At 43.3% G+C, this 14,417-nt stretch overlaps 1 protein-coding gene across 5 annotated transcripts in view; it reads left to right on the top strand.

The window, feature by feature from the left end:
- The window catches only part of ZNF655 (zinc finger protein 655), a 50,338-nt gene extending 40,240 nt beyond the window's left edge, over positions 1-10,098 (top strand). For 3 of the 5 annotated variants that reach the window (XM_082361351.1, XM_082361350.1, XM_082361349.1), the window contains exons 6-9: positions 2,274-2,484; positions 3,414-3,560; positions 4,330-4,467; positions 9,725-10,098. In XM_082361351.1, the coding sequence (XP_082217477.1) occupies positions 2,274-2,484; positions 3,414-3,560; positions 4,330-4,467; positions 9,725-9,897 (669 nt within the window). In that variant the 3' untranslated portion in view covers positions 9,898-10,098. Of the gene's footprint in view, positions 1-2,273; positions 2,485-3,413; positions 3,561-3,968; positions 4,041-4,329; positions 4,468-9,724 lie in introns of those variants that run through there. The other 2 variants (XR_014235922.1, XM_082361354.1) reach the window with 2 other exon arrangements.
- Positions 10,099-14,417: the final 4,319 nt, after the last annotated feature.

Genomic DNA, 14,417 nt, shown 5'->3' with positions numbered 1-14,417 from the left:
GTTCACTTTTGTGGAATGAATCGTTAATGGCTGGTGGCTGGGAGCGTCCGTGGAGTGGACAGGACCAAGCTGAGCTTTGCAGAAGATGTGGGATTTAAAAGGTCTAGAGGTGAAGTGAGGGCACAGCACCCCCCTTCCCCCGGGAAAGGCTGGAGGTTCTTGGGGTGACTGTGGTGTTCTGGGAACGGAGGGAGACATGGCGGGTGTGGAGGCAGGAGGCTGGGTGTGTGGGAAACTTTATGAAAGAAAAACTGAGAAGGTGAGGAATGCTGACGAGGTGGAAGCGTGGGGGGAACAGAGAAGCCAGCATGAGCTCCAGGCTAGAGCGTGGGGGTGGAGAGGGTGACTAAAACAGGGAAGACACCGAGGTCAGCTTTAGACACGTTGAGGTTCAGTGGGGGCCGGGGGGGGGGGGACAGGAAGAGGCTCAGACCATCAACGGAAAATGTCCAGGGTTCTCCATTCCATCCAGAGGATGGGGGTCAAGATGCCGCCATGACTCCTACCTGGAGAGCTTTAGAGCCAGGACTCAAGACTCTCTGGTCTTCATCCTCTTAGAGTAAAGGACACTGAGGTCCTGAAGTTCAGGTGACTCATCAGTACTGCCCAGAGGGTGGAGGAAAGATCGAAAGGGAAGCTTTGCAGAGACGGCAGGATAAATTTTTCAGGTGGGAAGCCCTGAAAAAAAGAAAGTAATGAACAACAGAAAGAGGAGAGAGTGCCTTAGAGAGTTTCCAAGCACTCTGACAGCAGTCGAAGGTTAACAGTTGTTAACCCTCTTATAGACGGCAGATTTCCTCTGCCCTGTACCACCAGGCTTGTTCTGCTGTGGTGATCAGCAGATCTCAAAGCCTCAGAGACACTCCTTGCCCCCGGCTGCAGTGAGAGGGGCGTCTGCATGGGGAGCGTGGAGGGGCCCCGGCGCGTGGGCACACACAGGGGCAGAGAGGAGGGGGAAACCCCTCACTCCGAGGGCCTCGTCTTGCCCACAGCAGCGCGCAGCTGCAGCTTGGTGCCGCCAAGCAGTCTGCTTAGGCAGGAGCCTCCAGGCCTGGCTCTGGGCACGACTTGGAAAGAAGGGCTGTTGTCTTGTGGTGTCCTCCACCTCCCATGTCCTGTCTCTCTCTCACCCCCTGATGTCGCCATTCTGCGCCGCTGTGTGGCCAGGGTCATTGGGGGCCACCGGGACAGGGCCCGCCCTGCCTGCCGCACCCAGGCTTCCAACCGCCCCTCTCCTTCCCCTGCTAGCCTGGAGAGGAAAGCAGACTGGTTGAATACATTTGCCCTTAGGTTGTGAATGTGAATTTCCCTCAGGAATGTTTGCATTTTAGGAGAAGTGGGCGGCCCCTCACCCTCCAACTTTAACCCAACGCTGGGCCCTAAGCACTGTGCTTGACACTTCGCTGGCACCATTTCACTTGGCCCTCGCAAGGACCTTACTAGGCAGGTGTTATTTCCTCTTTTTTCCAAATGGGGACCCAAGGTCCTGAGAGTTTTAGCCAGTTCCCCGAGGTTACCCAGCCAGCAAGTGATAAAGCTGGGACATGGTCACGGGCTTCCAGAACCAAATCCAGCTGTCGGCACTTTGCTTCCGCATCGCAGGTGCTCCTTCCAAGAAGACATCCTTAATGACAGCTGGTGGTGATGGAGGAGTTATGAGGGATCCTTAACTGAGGGTCTTGACCTCCAGGCCTAGAGGGTACCTAGGGCTTCAGGAGGGTCTGTGAAACTCTAAAACTATTTTTAAAACTTTCTGTGTGCATATTTTCTGCTCATTTTTCAGCAGAGGGTTCCTCCAGGCCAGGTGGACCCCTGTCCGTCTACACCCCAGGTCCTGAGGCAAGAAGGCCAGTCACTGAGTAAAGGCACTTCAGGCCCTGGTTTTAATCTCTGCCCTGGTCCTCATTCTGAAATCTCAAAAGGCACATAGTAGCTGACAGCTGACTGGAGAGGTTCTTCTGTGGCCAGTGGGTGGGTGTCCACAGAACTGAGAGGTTAGAACGTTAGAGCTGGGAGAGGTGGAAATTTTAAAGAGGTGGAAACTGAGGCTCAAGGAAGGGACCTCACACGCTCAAGATTGCCCAGTGAATTAGTGGCAGAAAATGTTTTATGCATTGTTTAGGCCTACTGAAGAGGTCTGTAAGGCTGTAAGGTTAATCAAGGCACAGAAATCAACATTTCTCGAGCCTCACGTGTGCTAACATGTCCATGGGCATCATCTCCTTCACCCCGTGCCGCGTGAGACCCCCCCCCTTCATTGTTTCCCTCCCCAGGTGATGCTGACATTAGAGGACAAAGACATGAAGGGGTTCACCTGGGCCATAGCCCCTGCCTTGACCTCCCTGGGCTACCTGCTTATACTGCTGGTCTCCATCTTCCCCTTCTGGGTTCGTCTGGTGAACGAGGAGTCCCAGGAAGTGTTTTTCAGTGGCCTGTTTGAGAACTGCTTCCATATCAAGTGCTGGAAGCCTCGACCCTTACCGGGTAGGGGGGATGGAGGCGGGGATGGGGGCGGGGATGGGGGCGAGGGAGACGGGGCCAGCATGGGCGTTGGGGGGTGACAGAGGACTGTGGGGGCAGCTAGGACAGAACTGAATTCGCCCCTGCCTTCTTCTCCCCACTAGAGTCCATTAGCGCCCCCCCTTAGTTGTGACGCCCACCGTTACCTCCTGGGATTGCCGGACATCCCCTGTGGGGGCAGTACTGCCCTTACTAGAGAGCCTCTGGTTTAACCCCAGGGTAGGTTCTAGAGTATCTGGGTCTTCAACACCTTTGTCCCTCCCCCAGCCGCTCACCTCTGCACACTCAGGAGGTCATGCAGACTCACCTTAACAAGGTCTGAATCATGCCAACAGCAGGAGAATGAATTCCCCTCGATCCTCGGTCTGTTTCACTACTCCTAGTAACGTGGATAATTAAATAGGGGTGTGAGGGACTCCCTTGCAGAGTTCAGAATATCCTGACCTCACAAAGTTCTGACTTTCCACCAGTGACTTATTTCAGTGTGACCGATGCAGATGCAATTCTTCACATTTCCACATGCAACAAATTTTATCACGACAGTTTCATTTTATGTTGTTTATTAAAGCCACCATTTTTTCCCAAACAATACATGGTTTTCCCATATGCTTTGATACAACCAGATTCACATAACAGTATTTGTTAAGAATTGGTTAATAATTTCAGTGTCTGAAATTGCCCATCTAATTTTTTTTTCATGTCATGGGGAACAAGATGGTGGGCCCAGGGCATGCTTGGGGGCAAAGCTGCCGGGTCGGAGCCTTGGTCCCAGGCCACGCTTTGGGACCTGATGGCGACCAGGCTCCGGGGCCACCCCTGCCCAGGCTCTGCAGGGCTCTGCCCTCTGGGCCAGGGTGCCCGGCGCCAGCCCACCCTCCCTCCCTCCCCTGCAGTTTACATCATCATTGGCCGTGTTTTCCTGCTGTCCGCCGTCATCTTGTCTTTCCTCACCACCGTCGTCATGGTGTCCTTTGCATCTCGGCTCTTTCCGAGGACCCGGAAGCACAATCTTGTGTCAGGCTTCATCAGCTTCCTCACAGGTGGGGAGCAAAAGGCGGGCCCCAGCCGTGTGGGTGGGGGATCTGGGGAGACAGCCGGAGACGGAGGGGGGGGTGGTCTCTGGAGAGGGGATTTTTAGGGCCCCTCTCCTCCGCTGCCCTCTCAGTGAAGTAGCCCACCCCAGCCCGCCCCCTCAGGGTTTGTGACCCCCCCGCTTTGGGGCTCATCCTAGCTCTGCACTCCCAGCGGGCACAGTCCTCACAGCCTTGCCTTGGTGTCATCTGTCTGGGGGTCTTTTTCCCATAATCTCTATCCCAGCAACTGTCATGGAATCTGGTACAGGGTTATAATATAATTGAAATATAGAATATAAATGAAATACAAATGTTTCTTGGATGAACGAATGGAAGAGATCATCTCTGCCCTCTGGAACCTTTTGACTTTAAAAGGCTGACCAAGGCCCTACCCTGGGAGGCTCCCATCAGATGGAGGAGGTGGAACGCTCACAGTGGGAAAATCAGGTTGAGTTTCGTCCAAAGCGTCACACCCAGGGGGCCCCATCTGGAGTCAGCCAAGAGCACAGGCACAGAGGGTACCCGGGAAAGGGATTTCTGATCATGGGGCCCCTGGCAGGTGAGGCACACGGGCTTTGAGATGAGTTGGGAAGGAGGGCGAGACAGGCATGTGGGGTGGAGGTTATTGGCTCTGAAGGGGCAAGGGGTGCGGGCAGGAGCCACACAGGTGCAGGGAGGCTGGAGTGGAGGTGGGAGCCACGGGAGGAGAGCAAGGTTGCTGCCCTGTGACCCACAGGGGCCTGTGCCTTCCTGGCCTTGTCGCTGCACGCCCTGGAGATCCGGAGCCTGCGGACGAAGCCCAGCCCCCCGCAGTCCTTCGTGCAGTGGCCTTACTACGTCCTGGGCTTTAGCATCCTTCTATTCCTAGTGGCGGGTGAGTGTCCCAGGGCTGGTGCCCTCTCCCTGCCCTCTGTCTGGATTCAGGAGCTGTGGACGCTCCAGAGCTGTGCTGTTCAAAACCGTAGTCACTTGTGGCTATTTAACTTTCATTAAAATGAAATCAAGTTAGAAATTGAGTTCCTCAGTCACGCCAGCCACACTTCACATGTTCAAAAACCACGTTATTATGTGCCTAGTGGCTTCCACACTGGATGGTGCGGATGCAGAAGGTTCTACTGACAGCACTGCTCTAGGGCCTCAGCCCTGTCCCCCACCCTCGTCCTGCCCATTCTTATGCTCCTTGACTTCAGAACCAAACTTGCACACTTTCACACTCTCCCTTACCACCATCCCTGTTCCTAAGGCTTTCTATTCCTGTCTCTTTATCTTGAAATCTGTGATCTTATTCCTCACTCAATCGCTTTTTCTTTACCAACCATCATCATCGAAATTCTTAATCCCATCTAATTTTGTCCCTACTCCTAATCCTCTTCCCACTATTTTAACCTGACCCATGATCAGAGCCTATTTTAACTTGATTTTATTATACATTGAATATATAACAAAGAATGTTTATAATATATCTGTAAGATACAAGTAATTATAAATAAACTATACATCCATATTTCCACCATATAGTTTAAGAACTAGCCACGTTTTGTCAAATCCATCGTTTATAAGTTACATCCTTATTTTATGTACCACTGAGAAAGAAAAATTGATACCAAGTATAATTCTAAGGTGCTAGAGCTTGTAAGGTACATCCTCATTTCAGAGATTTTAAAATGTGAAAAAAATGGGTTTGCGAAAATTAATGAAACATGTTAGAACATTAAGTATTCAATATCTTTGAAGTCTTCCCCCCTCTACCATGTGGCTGTTCCTGGTCTCTTCCTCTTCTCTCCCCTCTGGATTCAATTCTTCAGAAATTTATGCCAATCATGTTTACTACACATATATATCCTGAAACAATGTATTATTTAGTTTTGCATGCTTTAAAACTTCATATGAATATAATCAAACTGTATTTTTTCTTCTGGAGTTTGCTATGTTTGATCAGCATAATCTTGAGATTCCTCCATGTTAATATGAGGAACTAAGCTTCATTCATTTTTACCACCTTGAGTATTTAATTGTATAACTAAGCTTTCCTATAGAAGCATGGCATTTCTCTATGGGAGAATTTTAAGTTTATGACTGAGTTTCTTTCATGATTATAGGACTATTCAGATATTTTATTTCTTCTTGAGTCAGTTTTGGTAATTTATATATTTCTCTAAATTTTTACATTTTATCTAAGTTTTAAATTTTATTGACATAAAATTACTCAAAATGTTTTCTGTTTTAACTTTTAATTTGTGCTGCATCTGTAGTTATATACTTTTTTTTTAATTTTTTTTTTTTTTTGGCTGCGTTGGGTCTTCGTTGCTGCGCGCGGGCTTTCTCTAGTTGCGGTGAGAGGGGGCTACTCTTCATTGTGGTGCGCGGGCTTCTCATTGTGGTGGCTTCTCTTGTTGTGGAGCACGGGGTCTAGGTGCGTGAGCTTCAGTAGTTGCAGCACGCGGGCTTCAGTAGTTGTGGCTCGCGGGCTGTAGTGCGCAGGCTCAGTAGTTGTGGCGCGTGGGCTTAGTTGCTCCGTGTCATGTGGGATCCTCCCGGACCAGGGATTGAAGCGTGTCCCCTGCATTGGCAGGTGGATTCTTAACCACTGCGCCACCAGGGAAGTCCCTGTAGTTATGTACTTTTTTCATACCTAATTTTCTCTTTTTTCATTGCTATGTTTGTCAGAGGTTTATCAGTTTTTTTTAGTGTTTTCAAAGAACCAGCTTTTTAGCTTTCTTGAAAACAAACCTTGTTTGTTTTCTATTTAATTACTTTTTGCTTCTTATTTTGAACTTCCCTCCCTACTACTTTTTTTTGTGTTTATTCTGCTGTTCCTTTTTCAGCTTCCTAAATCAGGATCTAAGCTCATTGATTATTTCTTCTTTTCTAAGTAGGCATTTAAAGCTTCAATTGCCCTCTAAGAATTGCATCTTTATTTGCGGCTCTCATTTTGATGTGTAATATCTTTTGTTGTTGTTCGATTTCAGATGTTTTCTTGTTCCCCTTATGATTTTTTCTTTGATTCATGAATTATTTAAAAGTATACTTTTAAATTTCTAAGCATAGAATTTTTATTGTATCTTGGTGATAATGATTTTAACTTAGTTTCAATTTGATGAGAGATCATGGTTTATATAGTCCTAATATTTTCAGATTTATTGACTTGCTTTATAGCCTAGTCTGAGGTCCATTTTCATGTCTCATGTTGAATGCAACCTTTTATCTATAAACTTTATATCAAGCTTTTTTATTATCTTGTTTAAACCTTGATTTAGAATTGCTATATTTTACTAGTGGATTGAACTTTTTATCATCATGCTGTGATACTTTTTATTTCTTATAATGCTTTTTGTTTTATCTGATATTACTATAACTACCTCTACATTCTTTAGGTTATTATTTGCCTGTTATGTCTTTTACTTTAAACCTGTCTCTGTCTTCACGTTTTGGATGTCTCTTATAGATAGCTTATGATTGGATTTTTTCATCTAGTCTTATTATAACCTTTGTCTTTTATCTGGAGCATTTAGTTGATTTACATTTATTGTGACTACTGATGTATTTGTATCTTTTCTACCACCTTAGTTTGTGCTTTCAGTTTTTTCTGCTCCCCACCCATTACCTCACTTGCCTTGCTTTGGGTTGATTGAATTTTATGTATATAATTCTCATTACATTTCCTCCCTCGTTAGTTTGGAAATTATATGGTCTGTTTTCATTTGTGTCATAGTTACTCTTGACATTTTAACATGCTTAGTTAATCAGCATATTTATTCTCTTCATAAATAGTTCAAGGACCCTCCTCCCCAACTTATATGCTATTTTGTCCAGTGTTTTGGTTTCTTCTGTTTTTTTAAAAATTCTATACATTATTATTATTATTATTTTATGCATTTAATACTTCTTTAAATTTACCCACATATTTACCCATTTAGCTGCTCATCAAACCTCAGACCTTCTATCTAAGATCATTATCCTGAAGTACATCCTTTATAATGATTTTTTTTTTAACTTTTTATTTTATATTGGAGTATAGTTGATTAACAATGTTGTGTTTCAGGTGTACAGCAAAGTGATTCATTTATACATGTATCTATTCTTTTTCAAATTCTTTTCCCATTTAGGTTGTTACATAATACTGAGCAGAGTTCCCTGTGCTATACAGTAGGTCCTTGTTGGTTATCCATTTCAGATATAGCAGTGTGTACCTGTCAGTCCCAAACTCCCTAACTATCCCTCCCTCAACCCTTCCCTCCTGGTAACCATAAGTTTGTTTTCTATGTCTGTGAGTCTGTTTCTGTTTTGTAAATAAGTTCATTTATATCATTTTTTTCTTTTAGCTTTTTTAATGAGGGTCAGTTAGAGATACACTATCTCATATTTTGTTTGTATGAAATTATCTTTCATTTTTGTTTATTAAAGTTAGTTTTGCTGAATATACATTTTTTAAAAAATTTTTATTTATTTATTTATTTATTTTTGGCTGTGTTGGGTCTTCGTTTCTGTACGAGGGCTTTCTCTAGTTGTGGCAAGCGGGGGCCACTCTTCATCGCGGTGTGCGGGCCTCTCACTATCGCGGCCTCTCTTGTTGCGGAGCACAGGCTCCAGTCGCGCAGGCTCAGTAGTTGTGGCTCATGGGCCTAGTTGCTCCGCAGCATGTGGGATCTTCCCAGACCAGGGCTCGAACCCGTGTCCCCTGCATTGGCAGGCAGATTCTCAACCACTGCACCACCAGGGAAGCCCTGAATATACATTTTGAAGTTAACAGTTATTCTCTCAGCATTCAAGACATTATTCTATTACTTTCCCACTTCTGTTCTTATTGTTGAGAAGTTGGCTCTCTTTAAACATATCATTCTTTTTGAGGCAACTTTTTTTTCTCTGAGAATTTTTTTGGTATTTTGCAGGGTATGGATGTTTGTGTTATGATTTGATGTGTGAACTGAAGCTGAGGAGTGATATCTTTCAGCATTTCTAAAACATTTTTATCTCCTCCCCATTTTCTTTCCCTTTCTCTTTGTCCTTTGTGGAACTCTAGGAAGATTTCTGTTAGACTTTGTTACTCTATCCTGTGTGTCTTAATTTCTCTTTCATATTTTCTGTCTTTGTCTTTCTGGGCTGCATTCTGAATAACTTATATAGATGTATCTTCAATTTTACCCATTCGCTTTTTTAAAAAAGATTTATTTATTATTATCATTATTTTTTAAAATGTATTTTTGGCTGCATTGGGTCTTAGTTGTGGCACGTGGGCTTCTCTCTAGTTGTGGCATGTGGGTTTTCTTTTCTCTAGTTGTGGCGCACAGGCTCCAGGGCGTGTGGGCTCTATAGTTGTAGTGCCGTGGTCTCTGTGGTTTGCGGCACGCAGGCTGTAGTTGAGGCACGCGAGCTCAGTAGTTGTGGCACGCGGGCTTGGTTGCCCCACCGCATGTGGGATCTTAGTTCCCTGAGCGGGGATCAAACCCGCATCCCCTGCATTGCAAGGTGGATTCTTTACCACTGGACCACCAGGGAAGTCCCTACCCATTCACTTTTTAGCTGTGTCTGATCTATTTAACCTAGCCATTAAATTTTTATTTCAGTTAATCTATTTTATAACTAGAAGTTGTATTTTCCTGTAAATCTTGTTATTTTTATGCTTTTTTCCCTCATATTTAAAATCTGTTCTCTGAATATATTTTTACTATACATGTTAAACATACTTATTTTATATTCTGTGTCTTATAAGTTTAACAACTGAATTATTTGCTGCTGTTTCTACAGCTGTTTCTATAGGCTCTTGCTGTGGTACCTTGTTTCTTGGTATGGTCTGTGGATTTTGACTGTGAACTCATTTTCCTTGGAATATTTTTTTGTTGTCGTTGTTGGAAATTATTTGAGGCCTGTATTTAAAGTGTTTCCTCAAAAAAGGATTTGCATTTGCTTCTGCCCGGTGCTTGGGTGCAGAACTACCCTAGGATCACAACCAAAATACTTAGGTATTGTTAGTTTAGCTGCAGACCCACATAACAGCTAGCCTGTGTTTGTGAAATCTCAGTCAATGCAGGTAACTTTGCAGTTCCAGTTTCATGTGGCCGACTCTTGTTAGATTTCCCCACTATGAGCTTGACACTCTCTCTCACCTGACCCAAACTTTTGCTGTCACCCAGGTGCCATCTGCCTCGTTCAAGAAACAGCCTGCCTTAGCTGTCATTTGTTGCCCATTTCCCAGAGTACTGAGGAGACCCAAGAGATCTCGCACCTGGAAAACGTGGAGAGTTTGGGAGGAGAACTGAGCTCCATACAGAGGGAGACACTGCTGAAGGAAGAAACAGTTATCTAGACCAAGATAGTCTGTGCCCTGCCCTTCATCAAGCTGTGTGAGTGCACACGTGTCGGTGTATGTGGCTCCCCCACCTCCACCAGTCTCTGCTACTTTTGATGAGGCTCTTGAGTGTCAAATCAACCCTCCACTTCCCCTACTCAAAGTGATTCTATCTTGCGTGTGTTTGAAATTTGTTAAAAGTTTTCTGAATTCTTCTGAGCTTTCTGAGTGATTTTTTTGGACAAGTGTTTTCAATAAAACGATGACTACGTTTGATCCCTGGTTGGGGAACTAAGATCCCACGTGCCACACAGCATGGCCAAAAAGCAAACAAATGAACAAACAGAACACCAGCCTGCAGCCTAGGGGGCAGCAAGGGAGGGAGGAATATTAGGAAATGATCAAGTGTCGTGAGTTTTGTAAAATAAAAACTGAACAGACTATAACCACCCCACTGTTGCAGCCATGCTGATTTCCCAGTTGTGGCTTTCCATACTCATTCTGCTGGTTTAGGGTGGTCTGGCCCACCGTTACATATTTTAGAGTTTGTAGATTTTCTCTATGCCTAGTTCTATATTGTTCCTACAGGGTTTTGTGAGGTGGAAAAGTGAAAAGACTGGAACTAGGCTGTCATCATCTCCCTATAAGAAAGAAACTCCCAAGATACCTTTTGGAGAGAAATGTAATAAAAAACTAAAAACAATCTAACTAAAACACCTAGTGCCTGTTTCTCAGGTGTGTATGTCCAACACAGGTAAAATCGGATCGGAGTCCCTGAGGAAGAAAATGGAAATAAAGGAACAGAACAAGTATTTAAAACTAAAATTCAAGAAAACTTTACTGAAATAAAGTTCCTTTCTATTGAAAAGGAGTCTATTGGAAGGAGTAACATCTGCTTAGGAAAACTGATATGAGATGATCAACCTCTTCCATGATGGGGCAATGCTTTATTATTATTATTATTATTTACTGGAATAGACACTCTGGAACAAAGCATGGCCCCATCGTGGAAGGCCTAGAGCCTCTTTCTTTATGCACAAATACTGGCATACAATGCAAAATTACTAGACATGCAGAAATGTGACCAACAAGAGAATAAACAACCAATAGAAGCAGATGACAGAATGATCCAAATATTGGATTTAGCAGACACAAACTTTAAAATAACTATTATTAAACTATTATTAATGTGTTAAAGAAATTAGAAGAAGTGCAAAATTTTCAAAAACTGGAGAAAACTCTACTGAAATGCCATTTCTCCCCGTGAGATTTGCAAGAATCAAAAGTTTGATGCAACACGTTGTGTTAGCTAACCTGTGGGGAAATAGGCACCATCATACATGGCAGATGGAAGTGCAAAATGATACAGCCCTCCTGAGGGGAATCTGGCAATACCTACAAAACTGCAGAAGCAGTAATGCTTTAACCCAACCCAAAGTCTCAATTTAAGGATTTATCCAACAGATATACCTGCACACATCTTTAAAAATGACATAGGTGCAGGGTGATTAATTGCTGCAGCTTTTGCAGTAACAAATGATTAGGAGCAACTCAAATGCTCATCAGCAGGGGACACTTTAAATAAATTATGTTACATCCACACCAGCTTAAAAAAAAAAAAAGAATGAGAAAGGTCTCTAAGTACTGATATGGAATATTTTCTAGGGCATATTACATGATAAAAAGCACGGTATCTAGTATATTTCCTTTCGTGTAAGAAAAGGGGAGAAGGTAGGGAAATATGTGAATATTAGTATTTGCAAATAAATAAACACTTGAAGACCGTATAATAAATGAATGAATCTTTAGAGATGGGGGTAGATTAAGAAATGGGGTGGGGGCTTCCCTGGTGGTGCAGTGGTTGAGAATCCGCCTGCCAATGCAGGGGACACGGGTTCCAGCCCTGGTCCAGGAAGATCCACATGCCGCAGAGCAACTAAGCCCGTGTGCCACAACTACTGAGCCTGCGCTCTAGGGCCTGCGAACCACAACTACTGAGCCCACGTGCTGCAACTACTGAAGCCCGTGCGCCTAGAGCCCGTGCTCCACAACAAGAGAAGCCACTGCAATGAGAAGCCTGCGCACCGCAACAAAGAGTAGCCCCCGCTCGCCGCAATTAGAGAAAGCCCGTGTGCAGCAATGAAGACCCAACACAGCCAAAAATAAATAAATAAATTTATAAAAAAAAAAAAGAAATGGGATGGGTGGAGTGGGCAGAGGGAGGAGTAATAGTTCTGTGTGTAACTTCTTATATGAGTTGGGCTCTTGAATCATGTACATGTATTACCTATTCAAAAATTCATATTAAATCTTAAAGGGTGAAGTCGGGTAATATGAGTCAAATATCCAGCACTGTCCATACCAGCACCTGAACTCCTGTAACCTTCATTTCTATAGTTAGTGCTAAAACGTTCACGTCTGCCATTTCACTCTGTCCTGCTAAAGACAGGCCAGCTATAATTCTACCCATTTTCTTATTAAAGAACCAGAGAGGGGAAGCTCTCTGATGTTCAGTACAGGCTTTCAAAATTTTAAAGTAAACTCTGCTGCCTCTTAACCTGTTTCCTCTTTATGGTCATGACAACTTCTCCCGGCTTTCTGTATTTCACCTAGTAACCTCATCTCTTCTGTCTCTTGTCAGATAATTTTCTTCCTCTCTCCCTCTGCATCTGTCCCTTTCTCCTTCCCTTCTTCCCTTTTTCCCTTCTTCCTTCTTGCCCCGCCCCCACGCTCTCAATTCATTCAGTACCATGTTCTTTGCCAAAAAAAAAAAAAGCCTCCATTTGCTCATCTTCCTGAAATCTGCCTTCTTTCTGACAATGCCATTTCCCTAGCAATCCTTAGTTCTAGTCTGGTCTCTCAGGGCCAGGAGCATGAGGTCAGAATTTATCTGGTTTCTTTTGCAGTTTTCAGGGTACCATTCTTAATTTCTCTCCAACAATCTCTTCTTTAAACCATGGGAAAGTAGGGTCAGTGATATAGAAAATCTCTTCCAGATGCAAAAGCACAACATAAAACTGCAGTAATTAAAACAGTTTGGCAGGTCCTGACGCAGGATACAGATAGATTACAGAACAGAATAAGAGTCCTAATATAAAGCCTACTTCATGGAGGAATATAATATTTGATAAAATTAACCATTTAAATCAGGAAGGATTATTGATCCTTCAATAAATGATTGAGGAAAACTTGCTAGCCATTTGGAAAAAAAAAAAGATTGGCTGGATTTCCTTTTTTTTTTTCCCTTTGATCAGAATGCATTTCAGACAGATCTCAGATTTAACCTAACAATAAATGTATTGGAAGTGCATAAAGGGGATTTAAAAAATCATCTTGGAGGATGGAAGGCACAAAAAAGAGAAGATTTAAAGAAAAAGGAAGGATTAATTTGAATACGTAAAACATATAATATTTTGCAGTGCACAAAGTTCCATTAAGAAAGACAAAAGGCAAATAGGAAAATAATTGCAAAACATTTGAAAAAGGGCTATTTTCCTTAATGTTCAAAAAACTCATATATCAGTAAGAAAGAGATAAACAACCCAACAGAAACAGAGGAAAGGGTAAAAATAGCCAGTTTGCAGAAAAGGAAATACAAGTAGCTAATGAAGATAGGAAAAACAACTTCACTTATAATTAAAAAGTCCAAACAAAAACGTGGGCATCACTGATTTCACTTATCAGATTGGCAAAGATGAAAAAGTTTGATGACATCCAGCGTTCATGAGACTGTGCGAAAATGAACGCTAACCCCCACTGTTTGTGAGAGTGGAAATTGGTGCAGACTCTTTGCAGGATAATTTGGCAATAGCTGACAAAATTTCAAATGCATGTGACTTTTAGTTCCCGTAATTCCATGTACGGGAACTCATCCTTTAGATTTATTTGCCAAAACGTGCACAAGGAATTCTGTATGACAATGTTCATCCAGGTTTCTGGTAAATCCGAATGCTGGAAACCACCTAAATGTCCACTGATAAGCTTTATAAATCATGGGGAACACAGAACATACAGTGGAATACTGTACAGCTGGTAAAGAGTGGGGTAGATCAGTATGTGTAGATGTGGAAAGATATGTTGTTTATTGAATAAAAGCAAAGAGCAGAACATAGTATGATTCTGTTTATGGAAAACAAACAGGATAATGCGTTTTATGCTTAGTTTGCCTATAACATTTCCGAAAAAGTTCCTGAAACCTGCTTCATGGCCTCATCCTAACCTCTGATTCCTCAGGTCTCCATGTTTTTCTTGTTAGTTTCGGTCCCTCCCCCACTCAGCTTGGACTCCATGGTCACTCAATACAACCTTCTCCCACTAGAGCCCTCATTCCCTCCCCCTTGGCATTCTTTCATAATTATCCTTATGACCAATCCTAATATTGGATTAATCCAGCTGTTTTCTTAGCCCCCAGACTGCATAGACAATTGTGTGGATTGATTCTGTCACTTATTTTGTTTTGTTTTCAATATCAGTCATTCAGTGTTGCTTGACAATCTTTTCATTCATTCTATGATTTTTTTCCTACATCATTCCTCACA

The sequence above is a fragment of the Balaenoptera borealis genome (assembly GCF_965194805.1).
Source record: "Balaenoptera borealis genome assembly, chromosome: 16".
NCBI lineage: Eukaryota > Metazoa > Chordata > Mammalia > Artiodactyla > Balaenopteridae > Balaenoptera > Balaenoptera borealis.
This window is presented reverse-complemented; position numbering and strand designations above follow the sequence as displayed.